Source organism: Haliaeetus albicilla, chromosome 11 (genome assembly GCF_947461875.1).
Source record: "Haliaeetus albicilla chromosome 11, bHalAlb1.1, whole genome shotgun sequence".
NCBI classification, from domain to species: domain Eukaryota; kingdom Metazoa; phylum Chordata; class Aves; order Accipitriformes; family Accipitridae; genus Haliaeetus; species Haliaeetus albicilla.
The window spans coordinates 2,575,305-2,596,090 of NC_091493.1; the positions used below are offsets into that span (position 1 = coordinate 2,575,305).

Genomic DNA, 20,786 nt, shown 5'->3' on the forward strand with positions numbered 1-20,786 from the left:
AAATTGCTGCCGCATGTTCTGGATGTGCAGACTGGGATCTGAGAGGGAGATGCTGGCCCAAAGCAAATGAGTGCCCCCTAAAACAGGGTAAGATCCTGCTGCACAGACTTTCTGCTGTTTTCTCCAGCCTGTTTTGCGCAAGAGTTGCACGAGGCAGGTTATTCGGTAAGGGGTATTCACTCAAGAGGTGGATCAAGCGGTAGGGCCAGAAATATAGTGCTTTTTCCACACTGTACATCACTAAGCCATGAAACTCCCTGCTACAGGATGGTGGGGCAACCTGGAGGAGAATGAGTCCTATTGGCATTTAGACACACGAACAGGGGGAGAATCCATCCAGGGCTGGACCACACTGCTACGATATCGCCGCTGGACCAGGGAATCCCTAACCACGGTCTGTAGAAAGCTGGGAGGGTAACAGAGCGGGGCCCATCACTCCATCCTCGTCCCCATTCAATGTTCTTCCCCTAAGCATCCACCACTGCCCCACACAGGGCGCACGAACCTTTGGCTCGACCCAGTGCGGCCACAGGTAATAAATAAATTAATAACCCCTTGGCGAAGGCTGCTCGGTCATTAATCAGCGCTGACTTTGCCCTCCAGCAGTGAGGGTTTCAAATCTGGCCTCTGTGAGAGCTGGGAGGTGGAGATGAACCCCGCAAGAGAGAAACGGTGCTGCCAGTTGCTCCCAACAGCCTCCAGAGAAGCAAGGGGCCAGCTTTCCCATGCATTTTCGGCCATCCTTCACAAAGAGATCCTCTGGAAGAAAAACACCCCGGGAACAGATGAAGCAGCTTAGGAAAGGCTCAGAAAGCCACAGGGAAAAGAAATGATCTTCCCTTTGCAGAGCAGGTTCAGAGACGCGTCCAAGTAAGGACCGGCTCACGGCTAGCACTGGATGAAGAGCCGAGGAGATGCTGGGGAAGGGCAAGGCTGGGAAAAAAGGGACAAGAGGAGATTCTATAAAAGTACTTGTGCTCCTCCAGGCTGACAAAGTCTCTCTCCTCTAAGCCCAGCCTGCCTTCTGGGGCCACCGCTGCAGCACTTCAAAAGGCTGCCTTGGTTTAAAGCCCTCTGGAGATGAAGGATGCCGCAGGCTCAGGGATTTGCAGAGAACAGATCTTACATGGGAAACGTGACTGTTTTCCTCCTCTCCTGATGAGGGCACAGGTACCAAAATTGGTGCAGAAAAGGTGGGAGCCGAGCTAAAACATCCCAATTTTAGCAAGTCTACTTGATTACATGATCTAACCAACCCCCACACCTTGTTCTCATGCCGGGACGTTTCAAAGCCCGGGGCAAGCAGCTCTGCGGAGCCCCGTCCCATGGAATAAGACACCCCCTAAAATGCCTAAACCACCTTCTCACCCCCCCATTTCAGGCAGCCAGCAGCTGACTTATCCTCCGAGGCAGGGAAGAGCTCATCTGCCATTAAAAGGCATTTCAAATCCTACCTGCAAATGTTCTCATTACCCATTAAACATCTAATCCCTTTGCGAACCCGAGTGAGCTGCCAGCCTTTGCCACCCCTCGTGGCAATGACTCCTACGTGTGATTAGGCATTTTGCAGGAAAGCATTTCCTTTTTCTTAATCAGTTTTAAACGTGCTGCCTTTCAAATCCCATTTAAGAACCCCAAGTCCTGCCAAAGGGTAACGGGGGCTGACTTCCCCAAGCTCCTACGGGGTATGGTGACCCATGCCATCATCAAGCCTTCATCAATGCTCTGGAAAGGAGCAGCTCCTCTACTAAAATTCACTGACGATACGGAAAGAGAGACAAGCTGTGCATGGACCAAGGAGGTGGAAAACATACAAAAGCGACCTCATGAGATTGCAGTCACCCGGGAATGACAGAAAGGAATCACAGAGACCTGTTGGTCTACCTGGAGGAGAATCATCTCCAGCGTGGATGTGCAAGAGAGAAAAGGGCTGAAGCGCCTGGAAAGAAGAGAGGGGAAGGGCAGGCAGCGGGGGATGCCGGGGTGGGTTTGCTCACCGGTGACCTCGTCCAGGCTCTCCTTGGTGACGTGGTCATTCTGGTTAACCCACTCCCCGTTGCACTTGAAGTAGATCTGGGTGGCAGGGTTGGCGCGGCAGACGAGCTCCACCGGCTTGTTCTTCACGATGTAGGCGTCCTGCGGCTCCAGCAGAAAGTGAGGGAGGGTCTCTGCCGGGGCCGAGGGGAAGGAGTCGGGCAGCACGTCGCTGTACTCCAGCCCTGCCAGGGGAGCGAGAGGGTCAGGAGGTGCCCTTAGTCCCATCCCAGCCAGGATGCAACTCCTACCTACGCCGCTTCATCCCTCCCTCTCCCTCCCAGGACTGCCCTGCGTGCGGTGGTGTCACCAACAGCCCTTGCTGAGGATGCTTGGGAAAGCAAAAAAAAAAAGCAAATCTCTGCTAGCCAGAGAGCTGCTGCTGTGGGGTGCATCCTGGTTTTGCCTGGGTACCAGCCCCCCATCCATACCCCGAGTCCTGGCCAACGCCAAAGCCTGGGTAATCTTGCTGGAGGACACCACGAGGAAAAAAGCAAACCAAACTCAAGTCCTAGGATGGCGACAGGGACACAGAGAGATTCCGCAGGGGTTGGTGTCCCCCATCCCAAACCTCCCTCCCACAGCCCTGAGGAATGCACGGGCACACTCCGAGCTAAACGCCGGTAGGGCTTGTGCTGGGAACGCTGACCATGATGACGGCACAAATCGCCCACATCCCGCTTTTTGGTGGAGCCACATTTGGGATCCCATCCCCTGACAGCGCTCGCGCTCCTGCACGGCGATCTCGGCATCGCACAAGGGCTGGGGGGGCCCGGGCAGCCCCTGCCAGCACAGCCCCCGGGGACTGGAGCTCTGCCCATCACAGGCGAGCGATCGCTTCCAGCCCAGCCACCTCCAGAGAACGTCTCCCAAAAACGCCATCAGGATTCACGCTATTCCACCCCAGAACCCAGAGGGGGTCAGTGCCCTGGTGATCTCCATCTTCCTGCTCGTTTGCTCGCAAAAACAATCTAAATGCAAAAATAACCAGAAGAAGAGGTCAGGCCGGGCCAAGAAAAGTCTTGAAAAGGGGCGAGCACCTCAGGGCTCACGCAGGGACGTAATCCCTGAGGAGCGGGAGCCTCACGGCGGGTCATGCCCACCACCGGCTTGAGAAGATGCCGTGACCGACATCGAGGGGCACCTGCAGCATCCAACGTAGGAAACGGGTTTCTAGCCATTTCACCCATCAATATCAACCCCAAACATTGCAGGACTACTAAAACACATACACACGCTGGGATGCTACTGCTTAACCTGTTGTTTCTGGGCACCTCGCTAGCAGTCAGGTCACATCACGAGGCTTTTCTTTACACCTAAAAGAGTTATGAGCTTTTCTTCCTCCTCCTCTCTTCTCCAGCGAGAGCTGTGATTCTCAACTCCAGGCACTGCAGCGTGCGGGAAAACAGTAAATATCCCCAGCCCCGTGATAACATCTCCGGAGCTGGCAAGGAAGGAAGGAGCCCACTCCCTTCGTCACCCTTGGCAAGGAGCAGTGCCGCACGGAGAGACTCAGAGAATCCCGAGGTGTAAGGAGAAGAAGAAGAAGAAGAAAAAAATCATCAGACGCATCAAGAAAACAAGATGACCAAGCTGCCTCCCGAGCAAAAATCAGTGAGGGAAAAAAAACACGCGAGGTCAGTCGTTTAAAATCCATTTAGGAAAATTGACTTTCCATTTCCATTTAACACAGCACTAAGGGAGAGCGGTAGGACGTTTGTCATAATCCATTAACTGCTCTTTTGGAAACAATGAATTAAACTCCGGGCTAATTTCTCTCTCTCTGGCTGGCTCTTCCCCACCTCTCCACTGCCAGCCATTTCCTCCCCCAGCTCATTTGCAGACCTGTAATTTTCCCAGCGCCCCGCCGCGGGCAGGGGCACGGGGGTGTGGGGAGGTGCGAGCCCCCCACCTTGAACTGTCCCACACTTCTCCCCGTGCCTGCGTCAGGCTCCCGCTCCCCTCTCCTGCTGAGCAGCTTCTTACCTTAGCACAGCAGCAAATATCACTTTTTTTTCTTTTTTAATTTACTATTCAATTTTGCATCCACCGAGTTGTTGTTTGTTGGTTTGGGTTGTTGGGGTTTTTTGTTGTTTTTTTCTAAAACCGCTTCGATGCCACAAATCTAAATTCCCTGGCAAAGGGGGCTGGCAGGAGATAATCCAACTGCCAACAGAGGCAGCCAACAAAACTTCACTCGTGGGCTCATGTGCAAACCTCTCTGAAATGACGCTCTCCGCATCCCTGCAGCGCGCAGCCTGCAAAGTCGGTCCCGAGCTCGGCGGCCGGCAAAGGGCGCAGGTAGCGTGCACTGCAGAGCATCCTCCGAAACCCACCGGTGCGATGCCCGGGCTGGGGGGGCTCCCTTGCCATCCATCCCCAGGGTAGGGGTGGCTCCCAGGCTTTGTTTTACAGCTCTAAGGGCAGGTGGGTTTAGAAAGCAGGCTTGCTGTAAGGAATATAAACACTTATAGCCCATTAGTTTCCCAGGGACGCTTGGCAGAGGGGAGTCCCCCCAGCACCAGCACCAGCCTCCCCGAGGCACCGCCGAGGGCAGTGGCAGAGATGTTAAATACTCCAAGATACATCATCCCTGGCTGTAACGTGGGCCTGAAGCTCCCCATTAAGATTTTCTTCTGTATCTGTGCCAGCTGCTTTTTATTTCTTTTCTTTCTTCCCACTTTTTTTGTCTTCTCCCCAAGCCAGGTGTAACAGCCCAAGATGCAGGCGAGGAGTTCTGCAGCCCGCCCGGCACCGTAAGGGTGACCCACAAAGCCCCAACATCCCTGAAAAAGCCAATTTTTGGAATGAAATTCCCCTATGGGGATGACACCTTGAAGCGCACGTGTCCCCTGACCCAAAACCGCAGGCAAGGAGAAGTCCTCCTCCAGCAGCCAACACCAAAGACATGTTTTCTCCCACCCCACTGCCACTTTGGTGATGCTAAATGAGACTTTAGGTCATCCGAGAGGATCTGGGAGTGGGGAGGGGATGACTCACGGCCCGACGGGGATGAAAATCGCAGATTTGTGACTCACGCACGATCATCTGCAGCCGGATGGGTGATGCTCTGGGCTGCGGTGGGAGCCACCTCGGTCCCCCAGCACAGGCTTTGGGGCTGAACCACCACCAGCAGTACTGAAAATCTGCCAACCCCCACACCGATGGGTCCCATCCAGCCCCCCTGGCCCGAGAAGGGGTCTGCCCAAATCCACGCTGGCGGTCTCAAACTCGATGCTTCAGGTTTCTTCAAGGGGGCACAGTGACTTTGGGGATGAGGGTGATAGAATAGGATGATCTCCCCAGCCCTAGCCAGATCCAGCACCTGCTTTTTGTGGCTATAAAAACCTGCTGGGTTTAAGGTTTGAACCCCCAACCCCCAAAACTTTAAAGGTAGAAGCATCCTAGCTGCTGGGAAAGTTTAAATCCTGCAAACTCGCAACAGCTGAGAGATCTTTTGTTTCTGGCCAAGAGAGATCTGGGGCCCAAAAAAGCAGCTCTAACAGGAGACGGGGAAAAAGATGATGGGGTTTTCGTGGTAGACTCGTCACCGATGCCATGCCGCAGAGCCCCGACCCCACGGTTCCCCCAGGCTCCCGCCTGCCCACAGATGGGACCAAAGCAAGGGGGAGACTCATTTCTCCATCCAGAAACCAGCCCTACACGACCGAAGAAAAGCATTTGCAGCTGGGCAGGGCGTTTGGCTCCAGCACGATACGGCCGTCGGTATTTAAACACGCTGGGGAAGAATTAAGGCAGAGGAACAACAGGGACTTTGGATGAGAAAAGGGAGAGGAACCATGCTGGGCATATTTATCATAAGCCGCCAACCCAGCCTTTTATCCCCACTCCTGACGCCTGGCCACCCGCCGCATGGGAAACCTCTCGCTCTGCTAACGCACATGGAGGTGGGGGCCCCCAAAAATTCACGTACAGTCGAGGCGGGGGGGAAAGCACGCCCGCTCGTGCCATGTGGAGGAATGACTGCTGCTCCCGGCTGCCCCGACTATCCAGCAGCCACTGCAAAATACAAAAAAAAAAGAGCACCTTCCCGGTGGTGCAACACCATCACTTTCCCCCATAGGACAGGGGGGCAAATAGCTCCAGCACAGCCAGGACGAGGTGCTGTCGGTGTCAGAATTAAACGAGCAGAGGATAGAGGGGCTGGGGAAAGGTTTTTGTCTGCTCCGGCATAATAAGGACATCGATAAATAGCCCCGTAAAGGCTAGGACAACCTTCCCCTCCAATGGTCTTGCATATTATTATTACTATTTTTATTATTATTATTATTATTATTATGGTTGCATTATATATATATGTAAGAGAACTTGCAAGAAGCAGGTCTCTGGCTTCTCCAGGCTGGGCAGCCAGCCTCAGGTTGGGGTTATGCACTGAGATGTTCAGACGGTTTTAATACCAGCGAAGACCTCGTCAACAGGAGGGTTCGCACTGGTGCTTGCAAGGCGCTGGCCGTAAGCATCGCCCTTGGGAACGGATGCTTTAACCCACACGTGCGCGGATGCCACCTTCCATTCTGCCCAGCGCTGCTCTGATCCCACCTGAGGTGACAACTTGGCCCGTTGAGCGCAGGAGCAGCGCACGCAAGAGAGACACTTTTGCGTGCAAAGCCAGGGAAGGAGCCTTGCACAGCCGGGATTTCCAGTACTGCAATCAGACAAGCCATAAAAATCCCAGCAGCGACAAACTAATAAATATTTGAGAGCGCGCTACACTGACTGTAATCATCATCTCCCTGGCAGACGTCTACAGGGGGTTCCCATCTGCCGGCTTCCCTCCTTCCCGCTGGAGGTGGGTGCCTGCTTCCCAGCTCCCTTTTGGGGTTTTTTTTGGAAGTCCCAGGCTGTCGCCATCCCACATTCTCACACTACTCGGGGGCACGCGGTCGGGTGCCGCGGCGTGACGTGCTACGGGACGGGCTGGAGCACTGACTTGGGTACTATATCTGTTTTGGGGGGAGGAGAGGCAAGGAGGGGGCAGCTCTGGGCTTGACCTGTGGGACCAACCCCCCCGAAGCCCCAGGGATGAGCACGACAGGAGCAGCAAGGCAGAAAAGGGAGAAGGGGAATAAGCACTGGTGATTTCTTTCCTCTCCAGCCTCCCCCATCCTTCATCACACATTTTAATCTGCTGGGGTTGAGCTGGATTATCCGCAGCAGCTGTTCCCCGGGGGGTGACTTGCAGATGTTTGCAGCCAGCGTTTGCAATTTGGTTGAAGATCGATGACCCCGACCAACCAACACCAGCAGCCTGCACGGGGAGCAGCACCGGGCCGGCCTCGAGCATTAATCCCCCCTCCATCACCCCAAAACACATGGCTCAAGGGATGACGAGCCCAGAAAGCGATTCCCTTTGCAGCAACGGCCGAGCAAACCTCTACAGGAAAGCGTTAAAATCCTCTCTCCTGCAATTGTTATCCCTCCAAATATTTGGAAGATTACAGGAGCATTAGCGGCAGCGAAGCCCGGTGCCCATCACCCACGGCCACGCATCCCTCCCCGTTGCACCGGGCAGGCAGGAATGCGATGTAAGGATTAAGCCGGGATGCCTGGGTTTCTCCGGCTGGGTTTCTCCAGCTAAATCTTAGAGGCGGTGGGCACTTAACCCCTTCTGCTTCCATCTCCCCCCATTCACGCCTGTCTCAGGGTGAGCGCTATTTCATGCGAAGGCCTGAGAGGCAATGGTTAAACCCATTCCCGCCTGCCCGGGTGGGTAGAAATCCTCCTGTAGAAATGAAAAAAAAAAATATGACAGCTTATCTCCAGCACTGGAGGAGGAGAGCCGCCTGCCTTCCCAATCCCCCCGTGGGGATGGGGACGGCTCCAGCTCAAGAGACCGAGCTGGTGGGAATGCTCCGGCCACCGGCTTGGCTCGAGGAGGTGTCTGAAAGGCTGGAGCGGGGCTCTACCCCCTCCCCAAATCTCCTTTCCTATTGCCTCTGGGGGAAATGTATGAACAGACTCATTTAGGGATTAGCGCTGTTGCCATTTAAGCTCCAGCAAATTGCGATGCCGGCGTTGTGGCATGGGACGCAGGTCTCATCCCACCACGTTTCACTCCATCCCTGAGCTCAGGGGGAACCGGCATCACCGGTCCCGGCTTGCCCTGCTCCCAAGGGCTTCCCGTTGCAGAATGTCCTCCTGGGATAATTTCAGGTCCAGCAGTAAAACATAGCCGAGGTTTTCCTCCTAAAAGCACCGTGAGCATCCTCTCTCCCCAAAACATCACCGTCTCTTCCCCGAGCGATCCCCTTCCCCTCCCTGCTCTGCTCCCCATCGCACAAATTCAGCTTTCCGCGCACCAGCGTGGTCTCCCAACACGAAGCCCCGCTGCCGAGGAGGTGCCGGCAGCTCGTGGCATCTTCAACGGCAAATTCTCCGTGAGGCCGAGCGGTGCCGCGCAAAGCCACGACCCAGCGCCCCTTCTGCGGGGACGCGAACCATCGGAGGCAAAGCGGGGAGAAAGGAGGATGACCCAAAATAAAGGGCGTCGTTGAGGATGGGTCTGGAAGATTTGAAGCCACTTGCACCGAGTGAAGCTTCCTCCCCAGCTCTCGCCCTGCTACCTCCTTGCACAGAGCCCACCAAATCCCGCGCCTTCGAAACCCTCCGAATAGTTTAAAGCGGGTTCGGACACAAGCTGGGAAGCGCTGATGAAAGCGAGATGCAGGGGATGTAACAGGCCCTCGGCACCGTCGTCCCAAGGGCTGCAGCTTGCTGATGTAACCCCCCGGCCTCGTTAACTCAGCGTGGCGCTCGTTAACCTCTCCTGCTGCAGGAGGACCGAGGGGATGGGATGGGACAGACCCAAACTGCCCGCAGAGGCCAAAAAACTGAGCATGGAGCCTTCAGCGGTAGCAAGGAGAAACACCGGTACCTGGCATCTCCTCGCCAACCCGGAGCGAGGTTGGATTTGGAGGTCAAAAAGCCACGGGGATGGCCAGCCGTTACGTGCTCATGGGGTGCCCATCCCCGTGGCGTCTGACACCTTCCCCAAGCACGTGCAATGGTAACTCAGCAAAGGCTGGACCACAAAACCACAGCACGCGACACGTCGTCGCGTTCAACCCTCGCTACCGGCGGTGTGCCGAGGTCCGCAGAAGGTGTCGCGCCACCTCGGGGCCGTGCGTTTATAGGGTCTTCCTCTCCATCCACCCCCCCAAAAAAAAGGGGAGGCCACCCCTCCTGCTCCCAGCAGCCGGCAAAGCCCCCGCAAGCCTGGCTGCACGGGTTGCATTTGGGGACCTCCCCCGTACGGAGCAGCAGGACTCACAGACACCACGGACAGACCGACGTGCTGCTCCCGCGGCACCGCAGGCTGCAAACCCCCTTGGTCCCCTCTGTGCAACACAATAGAGCCTCTCTGTTCTCACCCATCTTTTATTAATAACTAAATTTGGAAAAAAAACCACTTAACCTTTTCCCCAAAGCATCTCTGCCTGACAAACCGGCTCATTTTCCTCCATCGATTGCCCTCTCCCAGGAGTTTTAGGGTCCCTTTGCATCCCCCTTCCTGCCAAACCTGGCATCACCCCCCCGGGCTAAATCCAGCCACGAGTGAGCCCCATCCCATCACCTCCAGCTCCTCCTGGAGCCCGCCCAGCCCGGGACAGACGGACACCAGGACAGACAGACATTTTGCAGCGGCATCCCAGATGGGGTTAGCAGTTCCCCCCCGCCTGGCGGCAGGCAAACATTATAATTAGAGAGCATTCCTCCCCAGCGTGGGTAATGAGGGGGTGCACCCCGCCAGCCCTAATTACACCCTTGGAAAAAAATAAGCAGATTCCTCTCCCAGCCAAATGAAAAGCCTGCAGCCGGCCTCCCTCGCTGCGCACCTTTATTAAATCAGAACCGGACGAGGAGGGGGGAAAAAAAACAGAAAGCAAAGTCTCTGCTGAGAAAAGGGTGGGAAAAAGGCAGCGCCAAGGATGTTATTGCATGCAACGGCTTTATCGATCAAAAACCACTTCACCTGACTGGGAAAAAAAAAAAAAAAAAAAAATCATCTCTCTAGCTAAATCCCCAGGTCAGGCTTTTGCAAAGCAGCCCAAGAGGAAAACTAAAAGCAGGGTGCCTTCGCACGGGGCATCCCACCGCAGCATCCTCGTGCATCCCTCGAGAGCATCCCTGTACCGCTGCAAGCCACGGCTAAGAGGGTTCAACCCAAATCCTGACCACCGCCATCCCCGGAGAAGAAACACCCAGGCTCTGGCAGCAACTTCACTTGCTGGGAGTTCAGAGGAGAGAGATTTATCTTGTTGATTATGCATTACGCTGGAGTATTTATGGAGCCACTACTCTTTTGTTTATCTTTATGATTATGATAATCAAAGGCGAAGCCTCCTGAGAAGTGTAAACAGCTGAGATCCCTTATGGTACAAACCTCTTCATTTTTCATTATATAGATTTATAACATGGCACGGGCAGATTGGAGTAAATTGTTCCTTATTTCTGGTTTTAACAGAGCAGAGCTGTGAGCCTCGTGAATCCCCGTAAATACCCACGGAAAGGGGAATGAATTAAAAAAAAAAAAAAAAAGAAAGAAAGAAAAAAGGAGGAGGAATTATGTAGCAAATCCCTGTTACACTCTATTGTGCTCGCTTCTTTTGTGCTATTTTACACATTTCCTTCAGGGAAGCAGTTATGTTTGAAAACTATCTCCAAATTTCATCTAGTGCTGGTTCTTGTTATGGGCACGGACACTTTTCTTTGTGCTATTTTAATTCCATTGTCGCAGTACTCTTGTATAGTTTGTTCTGTTTACTGAGCTACAGCATTATTTTTAATGGATATAATAATTATATAAACTTTTATTTATTTGCTTTGGCTCATAAAAGAAAAAAGCCAGCAGCGGATAATGCAGTAATATGCTGTTTATTCACATGTATGGCATGTACTGTGTTTCTGTTGTGAAAAGAATAATAATTTCAACAAGAAAAGAGAGAAGGGAAAAGAAACCAAGGAACAAACAGGGACTTGTTGCCCCGGTTAATGCCAGAAAGTCCAAGGAATTATTAATTATCATTCAAACTGCAGTAAATCAAGTGCAAGATGCAATCTCTCACTGGAGGGGAAAAAAAAAAAAAGGGGTCTCCTGTTCAAATGAGCAATGCAGTTTTAAAATGCTAACTCCGTGAGAAAGAAAGTTGCCGGTTTCGCAGACAGAAAGCGATTTCCCCCTCGCCCAAATTACATACATATTTAAAAATGTAAATTCCCCAGCGTTCCCCCTGAGAGTGCAATTTCCAGGCGGCTGTTCAGCAATAGGTTTTTTTTTTTGGTGGTTTTTTTTTTTTTTTCTCAACGTGCAAATCCGGAGGCGACCGCCTTGGCTTTGGGCACGACAAGCAACTTTAAATCAGCTGCGAACCCCCTTGGTGCTCCTTGGGAGGAGAAGGATGCTCTGCTGCCCACCGGGCATCCCAGCTCCAAGCATCCATCCCGTCTCGGACACGCACATCACATGGGGACCGTGAGCTGGAGGGGAGCAGGTTTTGCCCTCTGAGCATCCAGATGCCAAACCTCGAGGTGGGGAGACAACCCGGCCATGCCCTCTAAAAGCGGCTCACAAGATTTGATGGTCCCGAGTGGCACTTCTGTGCCAAAATCCCGGAGGGCCGTGCGTGTCCCACGACGCGGGGGAGCGAGGGATGGCACGAGCCCAACAAGGTAAAGCAAAAAGTTCAGGCAGCTGGCTGCGAAGAAGGGAAAAACAGTACAAAAGGAGAAAGCTTTTTTTTTTTTTTTCCTCTCCTCCTCATTTTTTGTCTTTTTCTCACCCACTCTCTCCTCCCCAGCAGCTCCCGCAAGCCCCGGGAAGCCAAAGCCGGCTGGAAGGATGCTCCCCCCGCCTCCAGCCAGCCTCTCCGCGGGCCCCTCGCCAGACGCTGCCCTACTTTCCCCGACGCTTTTCCCACTCTTCTCCCACAGCTCGCTCGGCGGCAGGCGTGGGTTGGGAGCAGCACCCGCTCCCCGGTACCCGCAGCACCCGCTCCCCGTGCCAGGGCTCCCACCGCCAGCCCCACCGGCCGGGGTCATCTCCCACCCTACGGGGCGTTCCAATTCCAGAGAGGAAGGTGCTGGGTGTAATGCTGCACTGATTTTAAATCATTTTAATCAGTGCATTATTTTCTAATCACAAAAATAAGCCCGTTCGATGCCTCACATCCCCCATTAATTCAGCTGGGGGAGGAACATCACAAGAGCGGCTGATTAAGGTCCCTTTATTAAACAGTCTTTAAAGTTGCCCTTAATCTTTCAGATTTGTTGCTACCATCAAAAACAAAAAAACAACCACCACAAATGGAGGCTGGAAATATTTTGCTTTTCATTGTCCTTTCTCTGCCCTTTTCTTCCCTTCTCATTTTACTGCGACAATAAGGGAAAAAACAGAAGGAAAAAAGGGGGGGGGGGAGGAGGAGAACAGGGTTAGAAAAAAGATTTAAGGGGAAAAAAAAAAAAAAAAGAAAGAATCCCTGCTGATGTTGAATATCAAATATTAAGACTTTTCTCTCCCCACTCTTCCAGCAATATCCCTATTAAAGAATAAAACCCAAACAATCAGTGAGAGTAGCTTAGAGGACAAGGCTTCCCCATCCCTTTGCCTCCATTATACTTTAATCCCTGCAGCCAAGAGCAGGTAGGAGAGCAGGTACCCGAGACCAGAGCTCGGCTTTCCCATTGCAGCACGGAGAGAGGTCTCCGGCTGGTTGCAGAAGGATTTTAGCAATTACCTTGATTAGTTTTATTCCTTCCCTTCTAAACCCTGAAGCCAGCTGGGCTCCTAACACTTCGCACCTGCTTTTACATAGAGCAAAAAGCTGAGATTTTATTAAAGCTGGGAGGGTTTGGGGGGGGTCTTCTGGTGAGTGCCTATTTTCGGTGCCTGCCTTTGCCTGGCATCGCTGCCTCCCTGCCCACACTGGGGGGAGAAACACGCCATGCTCCAGTGGAAGGAAACTCCTACAAAAAAACAAAGCCTTTTCCCTCCTGCTCCCATTCCCACGAACACCAAGGTGGGAAGCCTTCGGGAGCTTCCTAACGTTGTTTGGCACCCTCCTCCCCTCCCTGGCATTTAAATACCATGGGACCCCGCGCCGCTGCAGCCAGTTTCTTCCTTTCTCACCGCTGGGAATTTCCACCTTTTCTTTTCCGGACGCAGCCCGTGTTCCCGCAGCGCTGAGTTTCTCTTTCCTCCCTTTGTCCTCCGGCACACGCGCTCCCGCTCTGCCCCACAGACCAAAATCCCAGGTGGGCCAGCCTCCCCACGAGCATCCTCCCCTTCTCAGCGCGGGTACCACGCTCGGCACCGGAGGTGCCAGGGCTGGAAATGTCCCCCGGCTTTGGGGGTCTGTGCCAACCCACAAGGGTGGCACCCCACCTGCAGCATCGTCCCCGATGCTGCGACCTGTACGGACCCACACGTAGCGATACACCGACACGCAAGTCACACTCCCTCCCGCGCCTTCCCCTCTGTCCCTTCTCACTTGGTGCTACAGGACCCCGAGGCATCAATAAAAATTGCCCTAAAAAATTAGGATGCTTGCTAGCAAGGTGCAACGCTACCAAATTAAATGAAGTTTGGGATGCGGAATCCAGAGACTTGACAGTGACAAATGCGCTGAGCATCTCCAACCTCAAAACTGGAGCGTAGCTAGGATGGATGCGGGACACCGGAGGCATAGCCTTAGCCAGGCTAGCAGCTAAATGGGTTTTTGCAGGGCTCGGAGGCATCGCCGAAGGATGTGCAGCAAGAGAGAGGGACCAGAGGTGATCCAGAAAGGTCTCAAGGGAGCAGGGGCAAAGGATCACGCATACTGAGCATCAAGCGTGCTTGCACAGGGGAAAAGGAAGAAAAAAGCACCGTGCCCCCCAGCCTCGTCCTCTTCTCCTCTCCGTCCCCCAGCGGCTGCATTTCCATAAGTGATTTGCGCTAATTGCTTTAAATACGGCCACGCTGTGGGTAATCAGAGTCATTAAGTGACCTCTGCTCTGGGAGGGCAGGCAGGGCTGGTGCGGAGCCCCGTGCCCAGGGCCATGGGCCAGCCTCCCCCCCCCCCCCCCCCGAGCGGGGCACACTCCCGCATCCCCACCGATGGAGCTTGGCTCCAATTTGCTCTTCCCTGGAGCCCACTCAGTAAATGGCCTCCCTCCTGCCCTGGACCGGGGAGTCTAGGTGCTGCCAGACGCCCGTGCCGCGGCAGGGACGGATCCTGACGATGCCTGGCTGCTCCTGCCCTGGCCGGCACGGCGATGCCACGGCACCCCGAGTTGCCCATCGCGGCTGCCAGCAAGCCCAGGGCTGGCTGGTGATCGGGTTGGGTTCAAACCAACCGTGTCCAAGCACCCAAAAACTCTCCCAAATGCTATTTCTGAATGCAGAAAATAGATATTGCCCCATCCCCGACCTGGGGCAGGGTGACGGGGGGGGGAGAACCAGCTGTCACCGCCCAGGGGACACCAGCCTTTGAGGCTAAGCACCAGCCACCCACCATTTCAGATCCGATTCCCGGCATCCCCACGGCACCCACGGGTGGCTTTAGCCTGCGGCCAAGGGGCTTAGCCTCAGAAAGCCCCCGCCGCCCTGCGCTGGGGCCTCCCAAATTAACCCCGTCCTTGCTAAGGGACACGGCCGCCACCGCGCGCCGTGTTCGAGCCTGGCCAGGCGGCTCGTCTATATAGGCTCGTCTATAGGCTCGGGGCTTGCAAGGCACGCACACGCCAAGGAGGTGGCAGACGGGGTTGAGGATCTTCCAGCACCTTCCCACAGGGCTCTCCCCGCTCCTGGAGAGACGAGTTTTCCTGGAAGCACGCCGAGCTCCGCCGGTTCAGCCGCTTGGTGCCTACAGGAGCCCCCGACCAGTAAGCGGCAACCATCAAACGCAGACCCACGCAGGGATACAGCCCTTCTGGTTGAACTTAAAGCCAGGGTTTAGTCTCAAATCTAGTGCTAAGTATAAGCTACAACCTGCTAAGGACAGGGCTGCTTGCAGCCGAGGTCAGAGGGGGATATTTAGGTGTGCTCTGTATAGCGCAGGAATTGCACCCGGCAGCGGCGGGCTCTTGCGAGCACATCTCAAACTGAAAAAAAAAAAAAAAAAAAGAAAAAGCTGCATCAAAACCCAAGCAACCCTCTCGCAAGGAGCCGGGGTTGCGTTTGCCACCTGCAAGCGTGCGGGAGCGTGCCAGGCTCCACAGCAGCCTGGCCCCACATGCATACGCTTGAAATAAAGGCTGGGAGGTGTAAAGAAACTGCTGTGCTTCCAGGAAAATGCACTGCAGCACGGCTTCTGCCTGTCCGTGGGGACCCATTACACTAACAGTGTGTCCATTCAGCCTGATATATAAATTACTAATGTAAATTAATGGATAATTGAAGCCCTTTAGTCCTAAATATTTAAATTATTTAACAGGCAATTAAGAGAGAAGGAGAAAGAAAAGAGGGAAAGGGGCCTTAACCCCAACGGGCAGAAAAAAAAAATTATATAAATGAAGTGAGAGGAGACCAGAAAGAGCCAAACATACACATTTTAAAGGGACGCTGGCAGCTTCATTTTGTTACCCCGCGTGTCTGAGCCCGAGTGGATTACAGTGGATGCCCGAGACCCAGGGGGACAGGCAGGGGAGCATCCGCTGAAGGAGCCTGCCGAGCAGCAGGACTCGTTCTGCTCCGGGTCCTTTCCAGGAAAGGAAAACTCCACAGCTGCACTTGTAACAGCTCTTGGTTACGGCAATTGCCGGGACTTCCTGACATGCCAGAACATACAATACTTTTAGATAAGTTTTTTTCCCTCCTCCCTACCCCTAAGCTGAGAGCGTTCCCTTATATAATACCGTTCCTGGTCCCTTTTTGATTTTTTTTCTTTTTTAACCCCTGCATTCACCTGATCAAGTACAAACACCTTTAATCCAAGTGGTTTAATCTTTTCTTCTTTTAAAAGTGGTCTATGTGGCTATTTTGCTCTCTCCGCATCCCCCCCATCCCGCTCCAAGCATCCTCAGCAAGGCAAAGTGCTGACACAAGGGCAATCCGTCAGGACGCTGGATACCATCAGTGCAATGAGTTTCCCATCCTCAGACGCACAGGAGAATCCTCCTAACAGTACAGCCCATGGCAAGGAGCAGGTCAGGACCAAGAAACACAGTGTTTCCTCCTCCTGCCTCCATCCCACACTGGCCAGGGATATTCCCACCGCTCTCCTGAGCACTGGAGGAGGTCATAAGGAAAAATGCCCGGTGGCCCCTTGAGAAAAGACGTCATGTGGGAAAAAAACTATTTTAACAAAAGCAGCGTGTGAGTTTGTGCGTGCCCAGGGACGACACCGAGGGCAGGGAGAGGGATCGAGACAATAGTGAATAGACTTCAGATTATATCCTGAACTCGTAGCCTCATGGGAACGGGGTTATAAAAACCCTTTTTATTTTGTTTGTAGTCCAAAACAAACAAGTACATAAAAAGCTAAATGCGGAGGAGCCAGACAGGAAGTGAGTAACATCTGGGAAACATCTGGCCCTGGCCATCCTGCAAGCCCAGCCTCCGGCACGGCTCCGGGTACCTGCTCCCGCGGTTCCAAATCAGCAGGGGTACCCAAAACCCTGTCCCCTGCCCCAAAAGGCCATTCCTTGGGGAAAGCTGTGCCCATCACTCGGCTCATCTCGTTGGCTGAGCAATGCAATTCCTGAGCTTCCCGTCCCACTCTGCGCCGGGCGAAACGAGTAAACCCTTGTGCTATTCCCACACGGGGAACGCAACGGGCATCTCGGCCCATTGCGATGGTGGGCACGGGCAGCCCCTCTGCCAGAGGGTGGAAAACCCCAGGGACACGTCACCGCCGAGCAGGACATCCCGGTATGGGACTTCGAGCATTGGAGAACACTCCAAGCACTGCAGGAATAGCCCTGTGCAGGGCTCTGAGCGTTAAAGGATGCCCCAAGCATTGCAAGACACGTTAGTAGAGGGCTCCGAGCATCGCGGGACGGAGGCGGGCTGGCACCAGGGCACGCTTTCCCAGCCCCAAGAGATGCCCCATACATCCTCCTCCGCAGGAGAAAGGAGGTTCTGCCCAGCAGATGCAAGGGGCTGGAGGCATTTTCTTCTTCTGTTTCTCATCTCCTGCTCTTACTCCTCCAAAAGCCCTGCAGAAAGAGCCGCCCGGCGCACTACCCCACGCACAGACCGGGGAAGCCTGCGGAGGTTGCAGGGCCTGATGTTTGGGCAGGTTCCAGCCCAAAAGGCTGCGCGGGAGGAAAGCCGGCTCGGCAGGCTCGCAGCCGAGGCCCTCCGCACGGGGGAATTCCCCCCGTGGCCGCCAGCCCAAGCTGCCATCCCACGTCTTCCCCCTCCACCCGCCCACAGCCAACGGGGTGCTCTGGGGGTGAGAAAAGAGGGGGGCACAGGGATGAGAGCAACCCTGCAGAGTTATTAGCTAGCGGGGGGCAGTTGCGACGAAAGAGCAGCGATGCTCGGGACCGGTCTGGGTCGCAGCAGGAGTCGCTCCTGTGATCTCCGCGCACCCCCAGCTGCCTTTATAACTGGGAAAGGCGATAACCGCGCTCAAACGCACGGAGCGGCGACGCTGCCTCCTTCGCCGTCCCACCGGCTGCGTCGGGGCATGGGGCAAAGCACCAAACTTCTGGCAAACCAGCTTCACTCGGCTCCTCGGAGCAAACCGGCTGCTCCTTGCACAGGATGGGATGCCCCCCAGCTCACCAGATAAAACCAAACCAAACCCCAGTTCCCCCCCAAAACATCTCCTCTGCATTTCCTACGCAGGCAGAGATGTACTTTCCATTTGCTCTGGCAGAGCCCGGGATTAGCTTCTCACGTTTTCCAGCGGGGAGGATTAACGCCGGTCCGGCGCTGGACCACGCCGGCGAGAAAACGGCAACCGGCCGCGAAGCATCTGGCGCCCGCTGCTCATTTCTCATCGCGTACACGTGCACGGCGGCATATAGGACCGACGAAGGCCAACGGCGGTAGCGCTCGTGGCTCAGGTGTCCCACAAGAGCAGGAAGGACAAGGACATTTCTTTGGGGGTGTTTTGCCCCCCATGCTGGAAGCCTGCCTGAATTTGGAGCATTTCCCCTTGGAGAGCCAAGACGCGATGCAGGGGACTTGGGGAGTGACAGGGAGACGTTAGGGATGAGAGCGGGGATGTCAGAGAGTGAAACAGGGAAGAGGAAAGAAAAAAAATATCAGAGGAGGAAGGACAGTGGTTTGGGAAGGGAAAGAACCAAGGCACTTGAAAGGAAAAAATTATCCAGCAAGCTGGCAAGGTTAAAAAAGCAAAAACACTGGGACACCAGAGGATATAGAGACCTAGTTAAAGAAGCCTCACCCAGAACACGCCACTAGCAAAAAGCATCCGATGTGTCAGGGACAGGGATATAGGATGCTGTGCGCCCAATTCCATCTCGCTGCACGCCCTGCGGCAAAGGGCACAACTCCCAAACGCCGAGCACCAGGGACCTCGAGCCACTGCAGCCGCAAAAGCCCAGTCCGACTTTGTTCCGTGACTCTCAGCCACCTTTGCACCAGCTGATGCCCACCTGTGGCCTTTTTTTTTTTTTTTTTTTTGTGCTCTTACTTGACATCATTAAAAATGGCTAAACTGAAAGGCTACACAGCAGCTGCCCAGATGACTCGGACCCCATTGCAAGAGGCGGCGAGAGCACTGAACCAGCGGCGAGAGCACCGAACCAGCGGCGAGAGCACCGAACCAGTCCCCAGTGTGCAACGCCACAGCTAAATTTGGCCAAGCGAGCAGGCAGACAGGCTCCTGAAGGTGTCTGAACACATCCAGGCTGTCGGGGCGAGGAGGGTGATGCACAGGAACCCACCGGAGCCGGGCAGCCTGTTCCCACCATCCCTCGCACGTGCTTGTTTCCCTGCTTTTTCTTTAAAATTCCCAGCCTAAATAAGGCTTTGGGGAGGAAATTAATGAAAAGCAAAGCTGATTACAAAGAACAATACAATGACTCAATCTGTTTCTTTTACCTCAATTGTATAAAGCTTTTACATTTATAAAGGTTTCTCTCAATACACAATGAAATGGCCTCTGAGGGAAGCGGTAATGGCCCTGGAGACTTTTGAGCAAGACTGGACAAAACACCGCGGAAACAATCCCAAAGGAAGGGCCAGATGATCTAACAGGTCTTTTGCATCTTTAATTTCTCACCCTTTTCTTTCTCCTCCTGTTTCAGGCACGGTTTTTTTAGCTGCTGCTAATTAGATGTTAATGCGAGAGCGGTTGCATTTTCAGCACATGGTGTAACCAAGAGAAAAATATCGGGGCTCTAAATGACAAACAGATCACGGGGATGGGCGTCCTTATTCTCAGTGTAGACAATATCTCTCTAGAAGAAAAACAGGCCATAAAATATCGATATCCTTTCCCCACCAGGACGGATTGCTTCTGCACCCACCGGTAGCTGCCTGATGCCCACAGGTCACAACGGTGCCCGCTTCAGGTCTCTTCCCTCGCCATCCCCACATCCAAGCTCTACACCAGGCCACAGGAAGGATCTCCAAGCTTGTTTTGCCTAGTTGTAACGCAGCCGGAGACAGCGGAAAAACCCCACCAGAGCAACAGACATCCCAAAACAACCTGCGTTTAGGTCAACCACCAGCCGCAAGACCAACCGACTCTCCTGGCTGCTCCTTTGTAGACCATCTTCCCAGGAGAAGGCAACCGGACACTCTTTACCACCACCACCTCCTCCTCCTCCTCCTCTCTGCTGGGCTGTTTATTTGAATCATCTCTAACACCCGCCTCAGCAAGCTGCAAGGAGCTGAGCCGAGCTGTTTGCGCTAAAATCAATGAGGTGGTGCAGAGGCAGGAGTCTGTGCCCTTGCCCACGGCGCCTGCCCCCGCCGCGGGGCAGTCGACGAGGGCCACCGCTCGTCATTGCCGACGCAACCGTAAACCCAACCGCGCTCGGAGATCGCTTGGCCGAGGTGTTCCATCATGCTTCGCGACACTCTCCTCTTAACCCTACGCCCAGCTCACCGTTATCACAAGAGTAAATTTAATTTCCAATATGTTATTGTCTTTTATCACCCTACCAGAAGCTTTACAGGAGAAGCCAACGCTCTGCTTCACTTCAGCCCCACTAGAACACCATCATACCTCGAGGTGATACTCCAAGGTCCACGTGGAAGACCAAGGCACAGGTCGAGAATGGATGGGGAGCCCCAAATTTGTGGTGGTGGGATGTTACTCCCCTCGCTAGTGGGGTCAGGAAGATCCCACCAGCTACTGGTGTCCCCACGGGCAGTGACATCCCTCCAGCCCCGTGGGGGACCTGGTGCCTACGCCCCAGTCGAGACGGGAACGAAAGCCACTGCTAAGAGACACATTTATGGCCTTCCAAGAGGGAGCCCGATGACAGCTTAACGAGCTTTTTGTTTTTCAAGTAGTGGTTTTATATTTACGACCTGAAAGGGAAAGATGCAAGTCGGCAGACAATCATGGGGCTATCTGCTCCTTCTGCTCCTGACCCGCTGCCGTCCAACCCACATCCAAGCCATTCCAGGAAGCCATAAAAAACGATTGCATTTCAGCTTTTTCCCCCTCCTTTCTCTCTCCCCAGTAAAAACAAAAAGCACTTTTTTTTTTTTTTTTGGTGGTGCTGGTCATTTCATTTTAATGTTCACCCCAAGGAAGAGCATCAAATATTAATGCAGGAAGCTTCAGAGAGATCACACCAGAAACCAGAAGCCCCATATGTTG

The 20,786-nt window shown here is 54.0% G+C and overlaps 1 protein-coding gene across 3 annotated transcripts in view; it reads right to left on the reverse strand.

The window, feature by feature from the left end:
• UNC5B (unc-5 netrin receptor B) overlaps positions 1-20,786 on the reverse strand; it is a 54,915-nt gene that overhangs the window by 13,944 nt on the left and 20,185 nt on the right. For all 3 annotated transcript variants that reach the window (XM_069795823.1, XM_069795822.1, XM_069795824.1), the window contains exon 2: positions 1,998-2,219. In XM_069795823.1, coding sequence (XP_069651924.1) covers positions 1,998-2,219 — 222 coding nt within the window. The remainder of the gene's footprint in view (positions 1-1,997; positions 2,220-20,786) is intronic.